This window comes from Fusarium proliferatum (genome assembly GCF_900067095.1).
Source record: "Fusarium proliferatum ET1 genome assembly, contig: FPRO_scaffold007, whole genome shotgun sequence".
In the NCBI taxonomy this organism is placed as follows: Eukaryota; Fungi; Ascomycota; class Sordariomycetes; order Hypocreales; family Nectriaceae; genus Fusarium; species Fusarium proliferatum.
In genome coordinates, this window is record NW_022194796.1 from 1,187,617 (window position 1) to 1,205,835 (window position 18,219).

The window sequence follows — 18,219 nt, forward strand, 5'->3', positions numbered from 1 at the left end:
TTACAGTGCGTTTATGCTCACCAACTGCAGAGTTAGCAGTCTTGAATAAAACCTAGTCTTCACTGAGCTTCTATGAATACAAGCATAAATCGGTTTATTTATCACCTATGCCTTGAGTCAACAGGCAGGCGGAGCAGGATATCTCGCTGGACACGCTCATGGGTGTAAGTTGGCCTGGTTGGCTTGTGGGGCTCCACTGGTAGGCATGGCAGCCGGGGCGGAAGAATTAGTCTTCCAGCTCGGGGCAACTCACCTCGGGAACCTCCCCACCAGGGAGGTCTTCCCGGCGCCTCTGCATCCCATCCTTCATCGTCATCAATGGTTGGGCCAATAGCGAGCCAGTAGCAACAGGACCAGCCCGCAATGAAAGGCGCGAAACCAACGACCACAGTCATACGCCTCTCTGCCTCTGGCGGCTGGAGATCTCTTCCATTCTTTCCCTGATCCTAATCCTATTCTCTATTTGTCCTTTACTACCTGATGTCGGCTGGCTCGTCAACCCATACATAAGCTCAGAACGCACATAGTCACTCCTACTCTTTCAACACAGGACAGCCGTGGGGAACTGTCTCGGACGCGACCTAGCTCCCTTTGCTTCTTTCTACCTACAGTATAACACTGTCCTTTCGCCTCCGTCTACATAATACAAATCATCGACTGCACAGTATTTTCGATTAGCACAACAAGCATAACGCACGGATAGGGCATCAGAACTCTTCTCTGGGTGGTCTCAGACCTCGGTAAGATATTTCGATTTCGTTTTCTCTGTCTTACTTTATGCTCGTTAAATGATGCCTATGGTAAAAGGTCTGACTGAACGGAACCCTTCTGGTTGCGCCATCTTCTCTTCTGACTCTGTCAATAACATTGTTGCCTGAATCAACCCTGTCATTCCATACTGCACCTCAGCTGTAACTGCTCTCCTACATTCTAAGCTTGTTTGTAGAGCGCTGGGGCCGGTTGCCATAGAGTTTCTATTGTCGCACAATGGAGTCTTCTTCCTCGTCTTCGCCACGGATCTTGACCAAAGGCCGCGACAAACAGCAGATTCACTGAATCAACACACCTGTCAGAAAAGATTATGTGCCAACCGATGAGGTGCCTAGCTTGACGGCCATTCAAAACTGAAAAGATCTGATTCGACTTCTTATACAATACTTGCTCAGCATTGCTGATTTAAACGCATATTGCTAACATGACACCTAGGTAATCCTTCATCTACGCGCCTCATGACTCAATCCAGTCGTAAAAGCCTGCGTGTGGTGGATCAGTTCTGCGTTTTGGCCCATCAACGAGGTTCTGAATGACTGCCTCCACACATGTCGGCGGCACTTGTGCCGTTCTCACTTGTGAAAGGATCATTCTGCTTAGTTCCAGGCATTACTGTGATGAACACTCATCATTAGAGCCAACTGCGGCCAGCAGAGATTCCTCTGCTACGAATATGGCCAAGGGCTTCCGACCCGCTAACAGGAATTTTGTTGCTAAAAGAGGTCGAGGCAAATTCGTGTTTACACCTTCACGGCACTTTTCTAGGCATGATGCACCATCCCAAGGCGCCTCTAGTCCGGATACCAGCGCTCCCGTGACACAGTCTCCAAAAACAAATGAGCGAGATGCCCCTCCTTGGTCTTTGGTGCAAGACAAATCCATTGATACAAATGACAGAAACCTTCAATCCGGGCCAGAGAACGGAACCAGCCACGTTGCATCGACACCCGAGTTCGCGCAGATTAAGGCAGCCCAAGATTTAGCGAAAGCTGATAAGGGCTCTTCTACCAACCAGGTAAATTCGCATACTGTAACGAACATCAGGACGCCATTGGCTATGGACTTGCAAGCCGGGACAGAGGAGGTGATAAACCAGCCACTTGGCCTCGATCGTGCCACCAAAAAACTGAGTTCTTGTTCAGATATTGGATCGGCAACGCACCCCACGGAGAATCCCAAAATGGATACGCGTCAAAATGGGCAATTTGTCGATGCAACTGACAGTCAACACTTGGCTGGGACGGCGCAAGCGGCTTCTGAAGGGTCTCCTTCAAACCAAGGGTTTAAGAAGACCGAGCCTTCCCTAGGCCTTGACTCTCAGTCACCCGTTCCTTCCACCGCTCCTGTGAATCATATGCAGTTTACTCCTGAAGACGGTGTCAAATTTAGGTCTTCTCCTCGGACATCCAAGCCAAAGAAGGACAATACACAGAAGAGTTCGGAGCATCATTATCCAGAAACACGAACGAGTTCGAAGGCGAAGCTCTTATCAACTCCCACTAAGCGATCGGCTCCCCTGACAAGTAAAGAGCTCCCAGTCAGGAAACAGAACTTTCAAGGTTCCCTGCCTGAATTCAGCGCCGGAATCGATGATGAGGTGAATATGGCCGATGTTAGTGACATTGACGAGGAAGCAAAGCCGGCCAAACCTGTGCCGCTCTCCTCCCGTGCCAAAGCAGAAGCTCGCAAAAAGAGGCTTTTAGTCGAGTTCGATTCTGAGGCATTCGACTCCCTCATTTATCGACAGTCGAGTTTGCAACCACCCCCGCATGTTACTATATCTTCGCGTATTGTCAAGTACCGCCCAGTTTACGGCGACCAAAAGCCACTTTATCTTCCGGTGAATCCAGCAATCCATCACATGCATAAGCGATCCCGTGCATGGTATAGACAGAAGTGCGATGAAATCAGAGGGCGTCCAAAACGCAAAGAGTGGTTTGGCAAGGTTGTGGAGAGACAACGCTGGTTACAGGCTCTAGAGGTGAAGAAGCAACAGAAAATGAAACAAGCTCAGCAAGACGGGACTACTCCCCCCTACATACCACCAGAACCGCGGGGTGTCAAGCGTATTCTTGACTTCGGTGACTTGCCCGAGGAGGAACTGCCTGAGTACGTGCGGAGTAATCCTGCTTGGTTGAAAGCCTGCGCTTGGTTCAGAGAATGCGAGGATAAGGCGACTGTGCGTCAGCGACATGTCAACAACAAGACCAAAGAGACAGAGAGTTACTTTCAGAGCTTGAACGCTTGATGAATTCACACGATATATGATGACGGTGCATTGCAAACTAGTCAAGGAGACTGTCTTCTTGGGTTTTGACTAGTGCATCTTAGGCAAACGGCCATCTTCGTTCTTGTCAACGAAGGGCAAGTGATTCCAACAATCCAAAAGTATATATATGCCACAGGAGTTCATGGGTTCGAATTCGGAGTTACACAATTAGGAAATTTCCATTTCTTTAAGAAGCAATACAGGTATATTATCAATTGATGACAAAAAGCGTATATATGCATGTGGTTCATTTGTAAATCGTAGGAGTGGCTAGAGAACAGAAACAATTGGTATTGCTGGTATAAACAATCTATCATTCGGCATTTTTCCCCGACCAAAAACGCCCTTTTTCTCCAGCCCAACACATAACTCGGGCATTTTTGGGCATCGCAAGAGGAACCTATCCTGTGGCCCGAAAGTTGTATCTACTAATGCTCAGAAAGGGAGCGGCTCGTCTTATATGCCCTTAGACAGCAGGTTGAGAGCACTGCCAGCAAGAATGAAACCAGCCTGGTCCTTGGTAACCGCGTGTTTAGTGGGAATGAGGATCTCTTCACCGGAGGCCTTAGTGACATGAAGTTGAACATCGCCCTTGCCACCATTCTGGAGCATCTCATACAGACCGACAGTGGCAACCTCGTCGCCAGCGGCGATCTTATCATAGTCAGCCTCGTTCTCAAAGGTCAGAGGTACAACGCCCTGCTTCTTGAGGTTGGTCTCGTGAATACGGGCAAACGATTTTGTCAGAACAACACGGGCACCAAGGTAGCGAGGCTGCAGGGCAGCGTGTTCACGAGCTGAGCCCTCACCATAGTTGTGTTCAGCAACGACAAGCCACTCTTGACCACGTTCCTTCCAGAGTTGGCCAAGCTCAGGGATAGTGTGCTTAGAGCCGTCGAGGTCGTAGGCAGCGTTGACCTCACCGGTCTCCTTGTTGATGGCGGTGTTGAGGGTGTTAGTGCTAATGTTAGGCAGATGGCCCTTGTACTTGAGCCAGGGGCCGGCTGCGGAGATGGTATCTGTCGTACATTTGCCTGTGACCTTGACAAGAACACGGAGGCCAGAGAGATCAGACGAGGGGAAAGGGGCAAAGGGCTCAAGGAAGGCCAGACGCTCAGAAGTGGGAGAGATGGCGATCTTGGTGTTAGGGTCAGGGGCCTGGGATAGTACACCAAGCTCGGTGTTGCCAGACTCGAAAGGAGTCTGGGGACCCTCAAGACCATGAGGAGGAGAGAACATGAAGTCCTTGCCATCAGGTGTCTTGATGCTATCGGTCACAGGGTTGAAGGTAGTGGATCCGGCGAAGGCCATGGCGGTGACGATCTCGGGAGAGGCCAAAAAGTTCATGGTATCAGGATTACCATCATTTCGGCCACGGAAGTTTCGGTTATACGAGGTCAGGATAGCATTGCTTGTGCCCTTCTCAACGCCATCCTGTCGCTTCCACTGACCAATACAGGGACCACAGGCATTTGAGAGAACAATTCCGCCGGCCTCCTGGAATGTCTCAAGGGTACCATCGCGCTCAAGCGTGGCGCGGATCTGTTCACTTCCGGGAGTGATGTAGAAGTCGGCAGCAGGCTTTAGCCCAGCCTTCTTGGCATCCTTAAGCAAACTCTCGACACGGGTCATATCCTCGTAAGAGCTGTTGGTGCAGCTACCAATGAGACCTGCAGAAAGAACCTGGGGCCAGTCCTGTTCCTTCACAACTTCCTTGAACTTGGAGAGTGGTGTGGCCAGATCTGGTGTAAAAGGGCCATTAATGTGAGGTTCGAGAGTCGAAAGATCGATGGTGATGAGTTCGTCGTATTCAGCGCCCTCATCGGCCTTGAATTGCCATCGAGCATCAGGGTCGGAGCTGTTGCTGGCAAAGGTCTCCAGAGCTTCAATGTTCTTGTTGGCCTGAGATCGCCGGGTCGAGTCAAGGTACCTAGCCGAAGCCTTGGTGTAAGGAAAGATAGAGGTTGTGGCACCGACTTCGGCGCTGGATTAAGTCAGTATTTTCCCAGATACCCTGGTTTATAGAACAAACGTACCCCATGTTGCAGATAGTAGCCATGCCGGTTGCGCTCAGGCTTTCGACACCTTCACCAAAATACTCAATGATAGAGCCAGTGCCACCACGGACTGTGAGATGGCCAGCAAGCCGGAGAATGACGTCTTTGGGAGAAGCCCAGTTGCTCAGCTTGCCGACAAGTTGCACGCCCAAAATCTTGGGGGCCTTGAGTTCCCATGGAGCACCGACAAGGGCCTCAACAGCATCTGCACCACCGACGCCAATGGTTATTGTAGAGAGGCCGCCAGCATTGGGGCTGTGAGAGTCGGTACCAAGCATCATCAATCCAGGAAGAGCATAGTTCTCAAGAACGGTCTGGTGGATGATACCAGCGCCAGGAGGCCAAAAGTCCATTCCGTACTTGCGCGCTGCAGACTCAAGGAAGTCAAAAACCTCCTTGTTAGTCTGGATACCAGCAGACAAATCATCCTCAGCACCCTTGGAGCCAACAATCAAGTGGTCACAGTGAATGCTTGCAGGGATTGCAGGCTTGGCGAGGTTGCAGGACATGAACTGAAGAATAGCCATCTGAGCAGAAGCATCCTGCATGTTGACACGGTCGGGCTTGAGGCGCAGATTGGCCTTCCCGCGGATGTTTCGTCCATTGTCGGTGTTGTTCAGCAAGGAGTCCTCGGGGTTGTCGAGATGGCTGTAGAGGATCTTCTCGGCGAGGGTCAGGCGCTGCTTGCCGAGAACTCGACGGACATCGGTGTACTTGGTGTATAGCTTTTCGTAGGTAGGAGGAAGAGGCTTCGCGCTTGAGAAGTTTCTCCTTGTGTTATTAGATACAACGGTGGTTGATCGAATGGCATTAGGACCGGAACGTCGCAAGAGTTGCTATTGCCGCGTGGAAGGGTCAGCTTGTGCATCTATGTTTTCCTGCGGAGAGGCTCTCAATGGATATAATGGTGTAGCTTACCGTCATGGCACCGCCTGAGCGGCTGGCGACCTCCATTGAAACCATGTTGGACTATACACGGCAACAATGAAAGATGACTCTTTTGGTCCTCTCGTTACAGATGTTATTCCCTTAATTTGTGGTGGGGGCGAAGTCGGGGCGGAATTTTTTGGTCAATTGTAAATTGACAAGAGCCGATTGGCGTTAACAACCGATGTCCGGGGATGTGGGGGTCTCCGCCATCCGAACACCGGCGGAGATGGGTCCCATCCATATCATCTGTATAACCTAGGAATAGGACGGGTATGTGTTCAAAAAGTCGGGGTTATAAATCATTGTTTGGATCTAATGCCCATTCTGAGAACATAGGGGCATATAGTACATTCCGCTCATGTCTTGTATTACCAAAGGCGCCTTCCATTCGCCAATCCGGACTCATGTATCAAAGCATCAAAAAGTCATTCTTGTTCAAATACACGCCTTCTAGTAGGCAACGGCACCATCTGCGTCTTCCAGCCACAGTGTCGCCAGGTCCTTTGCCAATCCCAGTCGAAGTTTTCGAAGAACGTCTTCGCCCTTGCTTGTTGCAAGCCAACCCTTCCTCCAGTCCCATCCTCTGTTGACCTTTGTTCCCGCCGAGATCGACTTGTGCAGATGATTCACCAACACGGAGCTTCCGGTCATCATGAAGCTTCCGCCTAGAGAGGCTGTTGATTTGGCCATTAGATCTTGTGGTGTAGAGCCCTTCAGTCCCTGGGCAGATGCCAATACAAGATTGAAGAAATCGTCGCACGCCGAATAGACTCGATCACCAACTGTTTGTAAATCCTCGATGGCTTTGAGCAGAACATCGATCTGGGGGAGTGTGACGATGGCTGGGGATTGTTTAATAAAGACAGTGGCCTCTCCCAGCAGGGCCAGGAGGAAGTCCTCGCTGACTACTGCATCCCGCGTTTCGTCGTAAAGCCCACCACGGATGTTGTCGTCGGAACTGGAAATAACAGCAACTAATGCAGATGCCGCTTGCTTTTTCAATTTGAGGGCCTTTGTAGGCGAAATATTCTCCAAGTCCTCAGCATCGCGGAGCTCGTAAAACTTGCGTAGTGTGGCGTAACCGCTGAGCATTCGGCCAAGCAGTTGAGCTGCTTCAAGATCCTGCTTGGCCCGTTTCTCAAGGGTCTCAGTTCGCTTTCGTAATAGATCCTTGAGGTCCTGGTCTAGATCCTTCTCCGAGGGGTAGACTGTGGACTGGACAAGCGAGTAGCACATTAGTAGATTCAGCACCTCCCGGACCCTGTCTGAACGATGTGAGAGTGCATAGTACCAGAGAGCCTCGCCGTAGCGATGAGACTCCTTGGAAAGGATCTCTGCGAATGTCTGCTTCGGGTTAGTTTAGTTCAGCATTATAATCAAGATTACTAACCTCTGCGGTTTCCTCGGCGTAGTTAATCATGCCAAGGTCATTCAGTATTGTCCAAATCTTGTCCACGGTCCGTCCTGAGTTCTCATTCAACGTAGCAAGGAGATCTCGAAGGAGTTCGCCCACTGTCTCCTCTGATCTCTCGGGCGAATCCATCCGGCCCAACACCTGTATGGCCATTTCCCACCCATCACGCTCTGTTGACAGTTGCTCTATACCTGCCAGTTCCCTAGCATACAGGACAAGAGTTGTGTCTTTGATACCATCCAGTTCATCAGGTCCTGGCTGAGTCACGCCTAGTAGCGCAAGATCGTCCATATCCAGACTATCGGTAGGAAACAGGTTGGGTCCGGTAGGAGCGGGAAGCCATTCGCCTAGAGATGCGACTTCTGCCACAGTACATGCCAGTGGCAATGACCATATTCTCAGGAATCCCAGCACCGCGTTAACGTTTCCTTCAAAAGCGGAGGCTACGGCAACTTCGACGGGGTTTAAAACATTAGGGTTAAGATCTGACTGCACAACCATGTGAAAAGAAGTTGCCAGTCGATCGAAGTAGTCTTCGGAGCCAGCGAAGCGAGATGATGCCCGCAGTAACTGCGATTGTGAAAGTCTCAGGGCCTTATGCCGCTGATTCCCATCATCCCACCACCCAAAAAGGCCTATCGTTGCTTCACACCAATCCTGGGCGACTTCCAGGATGGCCTCATGGTTACCGAGAACGATACCATACACGGTTTGTAAGTTCTCGTAGATATCCCAAGGGATTTGACTTGAGGCCTTCCGAGCCATGGTGGATAGTGATTGTTGTTGGGGTGCAAACTCATCGTCCATCAAATCCTGGATATCCTGTTCCCTTCCTTCGGCGAATAGGGTCATTCGATTCAGAGATCCGCGAGCCTGAATTCGGAAAAGAGTCCAGTTGCTATTCCAGATGTCCCACTCTGATCTTGTACCTGGGCACTGGTCCAGGACTTCGCTAGTGGCTGCGGCAAAGCGTCTGACATTCTCAAGAGCTTTGCCCGTGTACGCATAATCACTTCTAGGTCCTCGGCGAACATTTTGCCAACCAGCTTCTTTCAGTAGATGGGATGCGCTGCCAACATCCCCTCGTAGCAAGGAGCATCGGACAGTCTGCCAGAATAGAGGGTGGCATGCAGGGCTTGGTATGTAGCGGCTGACCTCACGCACCTGATCAGGGTACAGGTTATGGTTCTTATGCATCCAGTCGAACAGGATTTCGGGCAGCGGTGGTGCCTTCTCCTCGTCGGTATTAGTGCCGAAGCGAGTGTGGTGCATTCGAAGTATCAGTTGTGCGACATAGGCGGCTTTCTCAAATGGGTCACTGTTGAGACCAGGACCGATGGTTGCAAAATCTTCTCCTTCTGGTTGTGGCAGTCCATTCATAGTCTTCTTCCATAGTTCAATCAGGCGGAATGTGATGTTAGACAAAGAATTGTCCATCTTCTCAACGTCATCCTCAGGTCCAACTCCCTCTTCGTATAGCCTACATACGAGCTCTTCGGTTTCGAGTATCATATCTGCGGGTTCGACAATTTGCGCATGTTCGTGCTGACTGTAAAGATTTTTGGCAATCGATGCAAAATGGAAACCCTCCTGGCGCCCTGACATGCCAAGATGGGCTGATGTTTGTCTGAAAATGCTTTCTGCTTCTTGGCGCACTCGTTTTGTCGCGGCTGGTGTGTTGAGCATCATGAGGTCGGATTCATCGCCAATCATGGGCTGGCCATAGGGTCGATCGTCGTGTCTCATGTTCAAGAACATATCGGGTTCTTCAGATTCTTCGCGCTCGAAAACATGGTCGTCTTCCTCATAGCTTTCTCTCTCATCTTCCTCACCGGCAATGTCTTGGTCGATATAGCGTTCGATCTCGGCGTCAACTTCGTCATCCTCGAGGCGTTCGTCTGGAGCAGCAGACATGCGAAAAAGATTACCTCGTGGGGGTGGAAGCTCCACATCTCCTTCGGCATCTTGGTCTTCCTCTAGATCCTCATCTTCCTCGTCCGCTGCGCTGAATTGGCGACTCAATCCTGAAGGCTGTCGTCCTCTAATGGATCGACCAAGCGGGTTGCTTGAGGCGCCTGTGCGACCAAAAAGATTTCTTCCAGAGGATGAATTGTTGGACACGCCAAAGCTCAGAGGCTTTGTATCAGTCATGCCACGCATGAAAGAGCTTCCCATGTATGAATCAGACGGGGCACCGGCGGGTGTAAATGAAGCGACTGAAGATGGAGGTGGTCCAGCTGGAGTCGTTGAAGGATTATCGGCAAGAAACGAAAAACCAGTGCCGCGGCCGCTCTTGTCTGGCGTCGATGGCGCTGGGCTTGCTGGAGGACTAGAGTCCGGAACAATAAAGCGAGATGACATTATGCTAGACAGAACTCCTCTGCCTTCGAATTCGGCTAGGCCTTATCGGCGCGTGAATTAATCTGGGTTCTTCGCTCCCTCGATTTGGCTTGCGCTATTTTCGCATGGGATGATCGTATTTAGTGGTGGAATGGATATAAATTGTTAAAGCGGTGTTGAGTTGCAAGCTCCTGTTTGCTTGAGCTGAACGCGCTTGGGATATTTTTTGGAGCTATCGCGATGGGTAACACTAGCCGTTGTTTATCCGACGCGACCCCTGCACATGACATCGGATGGGCTTTCTCTAGTAACTCAACCAAGCCAATAGTTATCGTTCCAGCAAAGTGTGAAAGCTGGTCCGTCATGTTTGTTTCATTGAAGGCTGACTTTCCTGCTCCTTTGTCGCATGTCTGTAGGACTGGTAAGACTTCAAATTAGTCGAATGTTGTGCCCACAAAGGCTGCATGCAGTACTTGAGCTCTTGCAAATCAAGAGGAATCATTAAGCATATATCGAGACAAAACACGAATGCTCGATCACATTTCGAACTGTGGTTTTTCTTGGTATTATGAGCGATAACAAAAGCAGAATGTAAAGAGAGAGCTTCACTGAAGGTGGGTCCAACTTGTTTGATTGATGGAAGTTTTGGAAGGGTCTGAATTGCTTCTTTCCAAATTCTGAAATGCAGTACCAGTAATCTCTTATCTTCATCTTCCCGAGCGTTCGGAACCAAGGCCGCTTTAACCTTTTGCCAAAGATCACGTCAAGTGGGCACGGCGTCAAACGGAAGGTCTTCCGACCCCGTGAAGCCACAAAGAGCTCTCGTCCTGACTCACAGGTGCGGCTTCTCTCCCTAACCGTCGGCCAGATCGGTCTCATCTGCCGAAAGAGTATTCCGTCTTTGGGGCAGTCTGGCTATCTCTGCCAATGCCATCTCAGCACTTCACACCAATGGCGCAGTACCTTGGCATACTCTGCCAATGTCCCCGCACAATGCTCTCACGTAAGGAGAGTCAAATTGGGCGTCATATGCCCAATGAACATTAATCTCATGGCCGAAGCCGCGATTCTTTTCCTATCTTAGTGAATGTGGATTGGAGCTCCAATTGCGGGGTACGTTGTTGCCCACCGGAGTTGCTCGGTGATCGGGATCTGAGTGTGCGGACGGTTTTCCTACTGTTTCTACGTACATAAACAGATTCCCCTTGAAGATTCATCTACCCCTCAAATTGGTTTGTCTGTCTTGTTATTCACTTCTTTCCTTCTTCATCGACAGTCAATTTCATCCTCGTAACACAGAAACATGTCTACCGTGGGCAAGGTATGTGCCTTTCACAAGCTTTACTACCCCTCATCATGCCCAGTGCCCCGCCCTGAACGAGAACCATCATGAAGACGCGTCGCTGATGCCATCACTAGACCATCACCTGTAAGGCCGCCGTCGCCTGGGAGGCCGGCAAGCCTCTGTCCATTGAGGACATTGAAGTTGCTCCTCCCAAGGCCAACGAGGTCCGTATCCAGGTCTACTACACTGGTGTTTGCCACACAGGTATGCTCTACCCATGTCATCGAGCTCCCGTAGCTCTTGAGTCGTGCAAATCTGCTCAAGATTAGTGTGTTAACGTGATTTTAGATGCCTACACTCTCTCCGGTAAGGACCCTGAGGGTGCTTTCCCCATTGTCCTCGGACACGAGGGTGCTGGTATTGTTGAGTCCGTTGGTGAGGGTGTCACCAACGTCAAGCCTGGTGACCACGTTGTTGCCCTTTAGTATGCATTTTTCATACCTTCATCAATCTCGCAAAAGCTAACGTATTCCCGAACAGCACCCCCGAATGCAAGGAGTGCAAGTTCTGCAAGTCAGGAAAGACCAATCTCTGCGGCAAGATCCGAGCCACTCAGGGCAAGGGTCTGATGCCCGATGGTACCTCTCGATTCAAGTGCAAGGGCAAGGATCTGCTTCACTTCATGGGCACTTCCACCTTCTCTCAGTACACCGTCGTCGCCGACATCTCCGTAGTCGCCATCGAGCATGATGCTCCTATGGACCGAACCTGCCTGCTTGGCTGCGGTATCACCACTGGATATGGTGCTGCTACCATTACAGCCAACGTTCAGGAGGGTGACAACGTGGCCGTCTTCGGTGCTGGATGTGTCGGTCTTTCAGTCGTCCAGGGTGCCGCTGCCCGTAAAGCTGGCAAGATCATTGTTGTTGATGTCAACCCCTCCAAGAAGGCCTGGGGTGACAAGTTCGGTGCTACTCACTTCGTGAACCCCACCGAGCTCGGTGACCAATCCATCCAAGACAAGCTCATTGAGATGACTGACGGTGGTTGTGACTACACCTTCGACTGCACTGGCAACGTCGGTGTCATGCGTGCTGCCCTCGAGGCTTGTCACAAGGGTTGGGGTGAGAGCATTGTCATCGGTGTTGCTGCCGCCGGTCAGGAAATTTCCACTCGACGTAAGTTCAGTCCTAACAGCATTGGAATTCGAAGATACTAACTTTCGAAAGCATTCCAACTTGTTACCGGCCGAGTGTGGCGAGGATGCGCATTCGGTGGTGTTAAGGGCCGCTCTCAGCTGAACGACCTGGTCGCCGACTACAAGAAGGGCGATCTCAAGGTCGACGAGTTCATCACCCACCGCAAGACTCTCGGCGAGATCAACAACGCCTTCGAGACGATGAAGCAGGGTGACTGTATCCGTGCCGTCGTCGATATGCAAAAGCTTGAGCCTAAGATTTAATGACCCAAAATGTAGTATAGATGAATGATATCAAAAAAATTTATGTTAAATGGCAAACTGTTCTCTCTGCACCAGAAACCGCTCTTATTATGTGTCAAATTTGAGGACCTTGATAGATAAAGAATGCCCTGTGCGATTGATACAGTGTTATATATGATGCGTACCTGTCACTCCACCACTATTCGCGGCGTACGAGGAACGAGTCTTATGAAGCCTTACAACCTTGCATGATGGTAGAACCAACAACCACTGTCAAAAGTCTGCCAGTTTGATACCGAGTTGAACTACTACGTAGTAAGTTATCCTTAAATTATTTATAAAGCTTTGGTAAATTATGGTCAAAGTCCTTTAGGCGTTTGCTAGGGCCTCGTAATCGTGAGGTTATCTTGACAGGGATATTGAATCATTCTACTAAGGTGACCTATATCTATGGCGATAAAGACTGTGCAGTCGACAGCCGACAAACCTCAGGAAATTGCCAGACGCGACTATTGAATTTTTAAGTACTAAGGGTAAACAGTTCGATGTTAGAGGGCAAGAAACTACCTGGTCTTGCAAGGGGAGGCAAGCAGGCAAGGAACCTTAGGATCTTTATCCTAAGGGATGAAAAGACTTAGGTAAGTTTAGTGTACTTTAGTAGATCTTTAGATCAGATTTTGGCACCGTGTTTTATCAAAAGCTCTATGGTCCCCGAAGTCTAGGTACTCGTACAAAACGGTACCTTGATGGCCGCAATAATTGACTGCTAAAATTGCTAGGCATCTATCTCGCGAAGCTTCAAGCTGCCTACTATGCTTACGTGCCACATGGCAGCTACTTAAGAATCTGCTTTCCGATAATTAAATCTCTTATATTTCCTGTAACACAATATATACTCGAGGCCTAAAATCTCGGGTACCATATGGGCCTACTTAAGACCTAAGCAAGTAAAGAGATTTTCTTCAGATAGTGTTTGCGCTCCAGGCGTGTTTTGAAGAAGCATCACCCTAGACTCTGGGGTATCTCCACAAACGTTAGCACCGTGGGTGGGGACAATCTTTGCAACTCGTGAGATCTCATTTGTCAACCTATGAAAAGGGGACCATGATAAGTCGCGACTTAGAACAATCTACAATTACCAAACGAATCGGACGAAACAAACAAAATGCGCTCATCACGGATATCAAGAGATGCTTCGAAACTATTCGATCATGCGGCGGAGCCTATTTCACCTCCAAGACGACTGACAAGATCTGCACTGGCCAAATTTGCCTTCACCTCAACAGAAGAGTCCAAACACACGCTCGCCGATATCGAAGACAATGGAGGTCCTGCTCGTAAACGAAGGCGTGCCGTAGTGAACAAGACTGAAATTTCGACATCCACCCAAGCTGTAAAGCCTGAAGTGGTCGACGAAGCCCTCGATGATATCCCACCACCCCCAGCAAAAGCGCGACGGGTTCGTAAGCCTGCTCGCAAAGCCTTCGATGCAACAACTGGCGAAACGAAGATGGAACCTCCGTCAGATTGGGAGGCCGTTTATGATACTGTGAGGAAGATGCGGGCACCAGGTGGGCGAGCTTACGGTGCAGCTGTTGACACTATGGGATGCGAACGCCTGGCGGATCGAAACGCGTCTCCAAAAGACCAAAGATTTCACACACTAGTGGCGCTCATGCTGTCGAGTCAGACGAAGGACACGGTGAACGCCGTGGTTATGAAGAAGATGCAAACTGAGCTGCCACCGTTTGAACCTGGGGCGCCCCCAGGACTAAACCTAAATAACATACTGGCAATCGACCCTAAGCTTCTAAACGAGTTCATCTGGGCGGTCGGCTTTCACAACAACAAGACGAAGTTTGTGTCACCCGATCGGTATGGACTGATCGAGATTGGACTGACTGGTTTTCAGGTATATCAAGCAAACAGCTGAGATACTCCGCGATACATGGGATGGCGATATCCCCAACACCATCGAGGGCCTCGTATCGCTACCGGGCGTCGGACCCAAGATGGCTTATCTCTGCATGTCCGTAGCATGGGGTAAACATCTGGGGATTGGTGTTGATGTGCACGTACATCGTATCACAAATCTTTGGGGTTGGCACAAAACGAAGAACCCAGAGGAGACACGAACAACACTTCAGTCATGGCTCCCACAAGATCGATGGCATGAGATCAATCATCTTCTGGTGGGGTTAGGACAGTCGGTGTGTCTTCCTGTCGGTCGCAAGTGCGGTGAATGTGATCTTGGCCATGAAGGACTATGCAAAGCTGCCGATCGAGCAAAGGTGTCTGCCGGACGTCAGCTCAAAGCCGAAAAGGTAGAACCGGAAGCTCAGAGCGATACACTGGTCGAAACGGAGGTTTCACAGAATATTGTAATCAAAGAAGAGGGTGATGTATGATGGGTTCCCAGGCTCTCATGACAGATGAATAACCCCATCCACGGCCCCGCCCCCGGAACCAACCACCCCATAATAATCCCCAGGATCGAGTTGCCTGAAGTCGCTGGCAGTAGTCAATTTGACCACGTATATGAGCGCTTGTGAAGGTTGGCGTTGAGAATTGACAGAAAAGATTGACCTCCAGACGCATTAATACCCATTGATACCCTATTCTACAAAGACAAAGTTATTAGTCTCTTGCTGACACACTTCTGTGGTCCAGCCTAAGCGGCACTATCGTATGCGCGGTCTTGACAGACGCTCACGAGATCAGTCATGGGCCCGATACGATATCGGAGATAAGCCGGTAAAACAACCTAGGCAGGGTCCTCGTGGTTCTCTGAAGTCGTATCGGAGACCAGGCTCGAACAACACGTAATCAAGCCAAGACAACGGATCTTCACTCCATTCTGAGTCAAGTAGTCAAGCAATGTCACCGCCTCTACAGCAGCAGTCGACTGAAACCCGTCGATTGATCGACGAATTCTAAGGATTACCAAATCTCAATGGACACACTTCGCTTTGAGATTGCGATGAAGAAATGAATCAATTCAGAGCCCGCTAAGGGAGGGGACAATGTCCCCTTATCATATCCTGTACGCCAACGCACCCTCAACTATCCGAATAGAAATATACACCGGCGAATAACGCTATGCATCTGATGATGCTGTCTCGGAATCCAATCTCATTATGTCGTGGCCGTCAGAATGCGCATTGCGGACTTTAGGAGTGACGGCAGTCTCCAGTCCGAACCATGATAGATATGTTAGGTGATAATGACTCTCGTTGGTCGATTTACACGCCCCGGATAACCTGGGTTCGTTCCGACTCGAGTTGTGCAGCGTTACGCTCGTGAGACTGCTTCTTGCACTGCATGTGGGTTAGCGGGTCTGCATCCATGGGTTTGTATGAGGTGCTGAACTTACGTCCTCGAGACCGGTACACTTGTGGTCTTCTAGTAGACGGTGCTTGCCGCAGAAATGGCCTTGGCAAAAGGTGCAGTCGCCGACGATCCGTTGAGCGGGCTCACGGCACGAGGCAGCGGTGCAACGGATTCGCTTAGGAGGCATGGCGGTGTTTCTTTGTTGAATTTGTGGAAAAGGTAGACTTCTGAGAGATGAACTGGACAGGTCCTTGGGTCGGTGAGAGTTTATGTTGGAAGCGGTAAGAAGTTGAGCCAAGTAGGCCGTCTTTGTAGGAAGTCGGATGCAGTGACGGCGTTTCGAGAAATGCGTGAAAAGCAAGAACCAAATCAAAGACTCATTCACACAACGACAGTGACAGAAGATGAAGCGATCAAAACAAAACAGGAGTTGGCGGTGGAAAACGAATCTGGTCGGGGCTTTATAAAGAGCGGCGAGGCGAGGCGAGACAAGGCGGCTGATGAATGAATCATGCCTTGGTGGAGCCAGCGGCTGGTCAGTTCGCCTCCAGCTCATCGCTCTCACCACATTCAGGCCGCGGCCATGAGCAGGGGGGAGGTGTGCAAGTTTGATTGTTTACCTTACCTAGTTGAGTCCCATCGTTAAAGAAGCTGTTGTCACACAGTATAAATGCATGTGCAGTAGTCAAGTTTGTCCATCCATGCTCAGTCAGATACATACAGGGACCAAGGCTTGCTTGTTACAGCAGCAATGAACAACGTTGGCCAGCCCGTCGTTTGTTTACACATGCACTGCATATGCACAAGTACGATCCCTCACTTTTTTAGACGGCATATAACACAAACTCACAGACGCATGTGCACCACCAAAGTTTGCTATGCGATTTCCAATTCGATAGGCAATTAGAAGCAAAATGACAAAGACACACAACACAACTGCAGAAGCTCGTGGAAACGCACCCCCCTCCATGTCTCTCCCGTTTTTGGCTTACTGATTATGGGACACCCATTAAATTCAATGGGCCACTTTTACCCGCAGAGGCGCTGGGTTTTGGGGGAACTGGAATGACCAAGCTGGACCCGTCTCTCTTAAATCAACAGCGAGAATAAAGGGTTCTTGTTCGTTCACCGCGAGGCTCCGAAAGCGGGCGGTGGAGGCAATAGAATTGGGCGGGGCTGGCCGTGACTGTGCTGGACTGAACTGGACCCAACTGAGACTTGGGAAAAGGGTCCGGAGCGCGAGAGATGTGACGTCGATCAGGTGGGCTAATAAACTTGGCCTGTCTCGTCTTTTCAACCCGAGGCACATGGAAACACAATTGAGGCCGACGATGACGGCAGATGGGGGAGTGAGTAACTCTCAACTCGGGGCTCTTTCAGTCTTGTTGCAGCCGTGTCGTGTCGTTCGTTGTGTTGCTTCTGTTGCACTGATGAGATATCTATTCTAAACAGAGCGCCAATGGCTTCATCTGATGCACTGCTGCTGCATCTGCATTGCTATAGTGTGCATCCTCGTTCCTCAATTACTCTCATCCAAACGCTTATCGCCGCGCCTGGCGCTCTAGATGCTCATCGCAGTTACTGGGTTGGTCCCCTTGCTTTTCGAGCCTGAGCTTCGTATCCACGAGGTCTAGGCCTACCACGGCCTACGTAACGTGCTACGGTTCTACCGCCTGTGTGCTTCACTGTCTGTGTTTCCGACAAATTCCTGGGGTTCCATGCCGTGGGACCAAGAGGGACTGGGATAAGGGTCCGTACCTTGCGAATGCCCGCTACCCTGCATCTTGAAGGTCTTTTCATCTCCAATCGGTTAACCGAAGGGATTTAAAAACATGGCCTTAATGCATGGGGATCGCCCCCCAACAAGCATGGAGGTTCGCGCTGGCAGTTAGTAACCTAGCGTCCTAGCCACTGCATCATTGGCACAAGTCAGAGCCGGTGTCCGACGAGTCAGGTTTAGCTCGATTGTGTCTTGGGCCATGAATCGAATGGCTCAGCTGTTCTGTAATACCTATCAACAGATCGCTCCAAGCGCTTAGAGGAAGAGGCGGTGGGAGTGTGTTGTCAGTGAATCACTCGATGAGAGACACCATTGAGAACCACGCCTTATCCCAGCAACTCCAATCTCGAGACGTTGGAGATGAGATGAGCGTTTGTAGTAAGCCTCATTAATCAATGAGATTTCACTTCATGCTGATCTCGTGAGTGGGGCACAGACAGTTCCTTCAAGTCTGAAGTTTTCACAAGGAATGACGCCAGACGGATGAATGTATACGTCAACACTACAAAGCCCATCGGTGAGCTCAGATCCGAAGCTCCAATATGCTGTCGTCTTGAATTTTGCAAACTACAATCCTTTCGAGTGCCAGCCATGCCATACAT

At 50.2% G+C, this 18,219-nt stretch overlaps 7 protein-coding genes across 7 annotated transcripts; 3 read left to right on the plus strand and 4 right to left on the minus strand.

Moving 5' to 3' along the window:
* Positions 1-101: 101 nt before the first annotated feature.
* Positions 102-395, minus strand: FPRO_07810 (uncharacterized protein; the record flags this gene model as incomplete). The annotated part of the gene is made up of 1 exon (XM_031234093.1): positions 102-395. The coding sequence occupies one exon, from the start codon at positions 393-395 to the stop codon at positions 102-104; it is 294 nt and encodes a 97-aa protein (XP_031083865.1).
* A 1,049-nt stretch (positions 396-1,444) lies between these two features.
* FPRO_07809 (uncharacterized protein) lies at positions 1,445-3,019 on the plus strand (the record flags this gene model as incomplete). Its single annotated transcript, XM_031234095.1, has 1 exon — positions 1,445-3,019. One exon carries the CDS (start codon positions 1,445-1,447, stop codon positions 3,017-3,019), a length of 1,575 nt encoding a protein of 524 aa, XP_031083866.1.
* A 477-nt stretch (positions 3,020-3,496) lies between these two features.
* FPRO_07808 (uncharacterized protein) lies at positions 3,497-6,060 on the minus strand (the record flags this gene model as incomplete). Its single annotated transcript, XM_031234096.1, has 3 exons — positions 3,497-5,024; positions 5,077-5,933; positions 6,016-6,060. The coding sequence occupies 3 exons, from the start codon at positions 6,058-6,060 to the stop codon at positions 3,497-3,499; spliced, it is 2,430 nt and encodes an 809-aa protein (XP_031083867.1).
* A 417-nt stretch (positions 6,061-6,477) lies between these two features.
* On the minus strand, positions 6,478-9,802 carry FPRO_07807 (uncharacterized protein; the record flags this gene model as incomplete). The annotated part of the gene is made up of 2 exons (XM_031234097.1): positions 6,478-7,371; positions 7,418-9,802. The coding sequence occupies 2 exons, from the start codon at positions 9,800-9,802 to the stop codon at positions 6,478-6,480; spliced, it is 3,279 nt and encodes a 1,092-aa protein (XP_031083868.1).
* A 1,282-nt stretch (positions 9,803-11,084) lies between these two features.
* On the plus strand, positions 11,085-12,528 carry FPRO_07806 (putative alcohol dehydrogenase (FDH1); the record flags this gene model as incomplete). The annotated part of the gene is made up of 5 exons (XM_031234098.1): positions 11,085-11,102; positions 11,201-11,330; positions 11,415-11,550; positions 11,607-12,244; positions 12,296-12,528. 5 exons carry the CDS (start codon positions 11,085-11,087, stop codon positions 12,526-12,528), a joined length of 1,155 nt encoding a protein of 384 aa, XP_031083869.1.
* Positions 12,529-13,672: 1,144 nt separating this feature from the next.
* On the plus strand, positions 13,673-14,915 carry FPRO_07805 (uncharacterized protein; the record flags this gene model as incomplete). The annotated part of the gene is made up of 2 exons (XM_031234099.1): positions 13,673-14,364; positions 14,420-14,915. The coding sequence occupies 2 exons, from the start codon at positions 13,673-13,675 to the stop codon at positions 14,913-14,915; spliced, it is 1,188 nt and encodes a 395-aa protein (XP_031083870.1).
* An 834-nt stretch (positions 14,916-15,749) lies between these two features.
* FPRO_07804 (uncharacterized protein) lies at positions 15,750-16,024 on the minus strand (the record flags this gene model as incomplete). The annotated part of the gene is made up of 2 exons (XM_031234100.1): positions 15,750-15,824; positions 15,881-16,024. The coding sequence occupies 2 exons, from the start codon at positions 16,022-16,024 to the stop codon at positions 15,750-15,752; spliced, it is 219 nt and encodes a 72-aa protein (XP_031083871.1).
* Between the last annotated feature and the right edge of the window lie 2,195 nt (positions 16,025-18,219).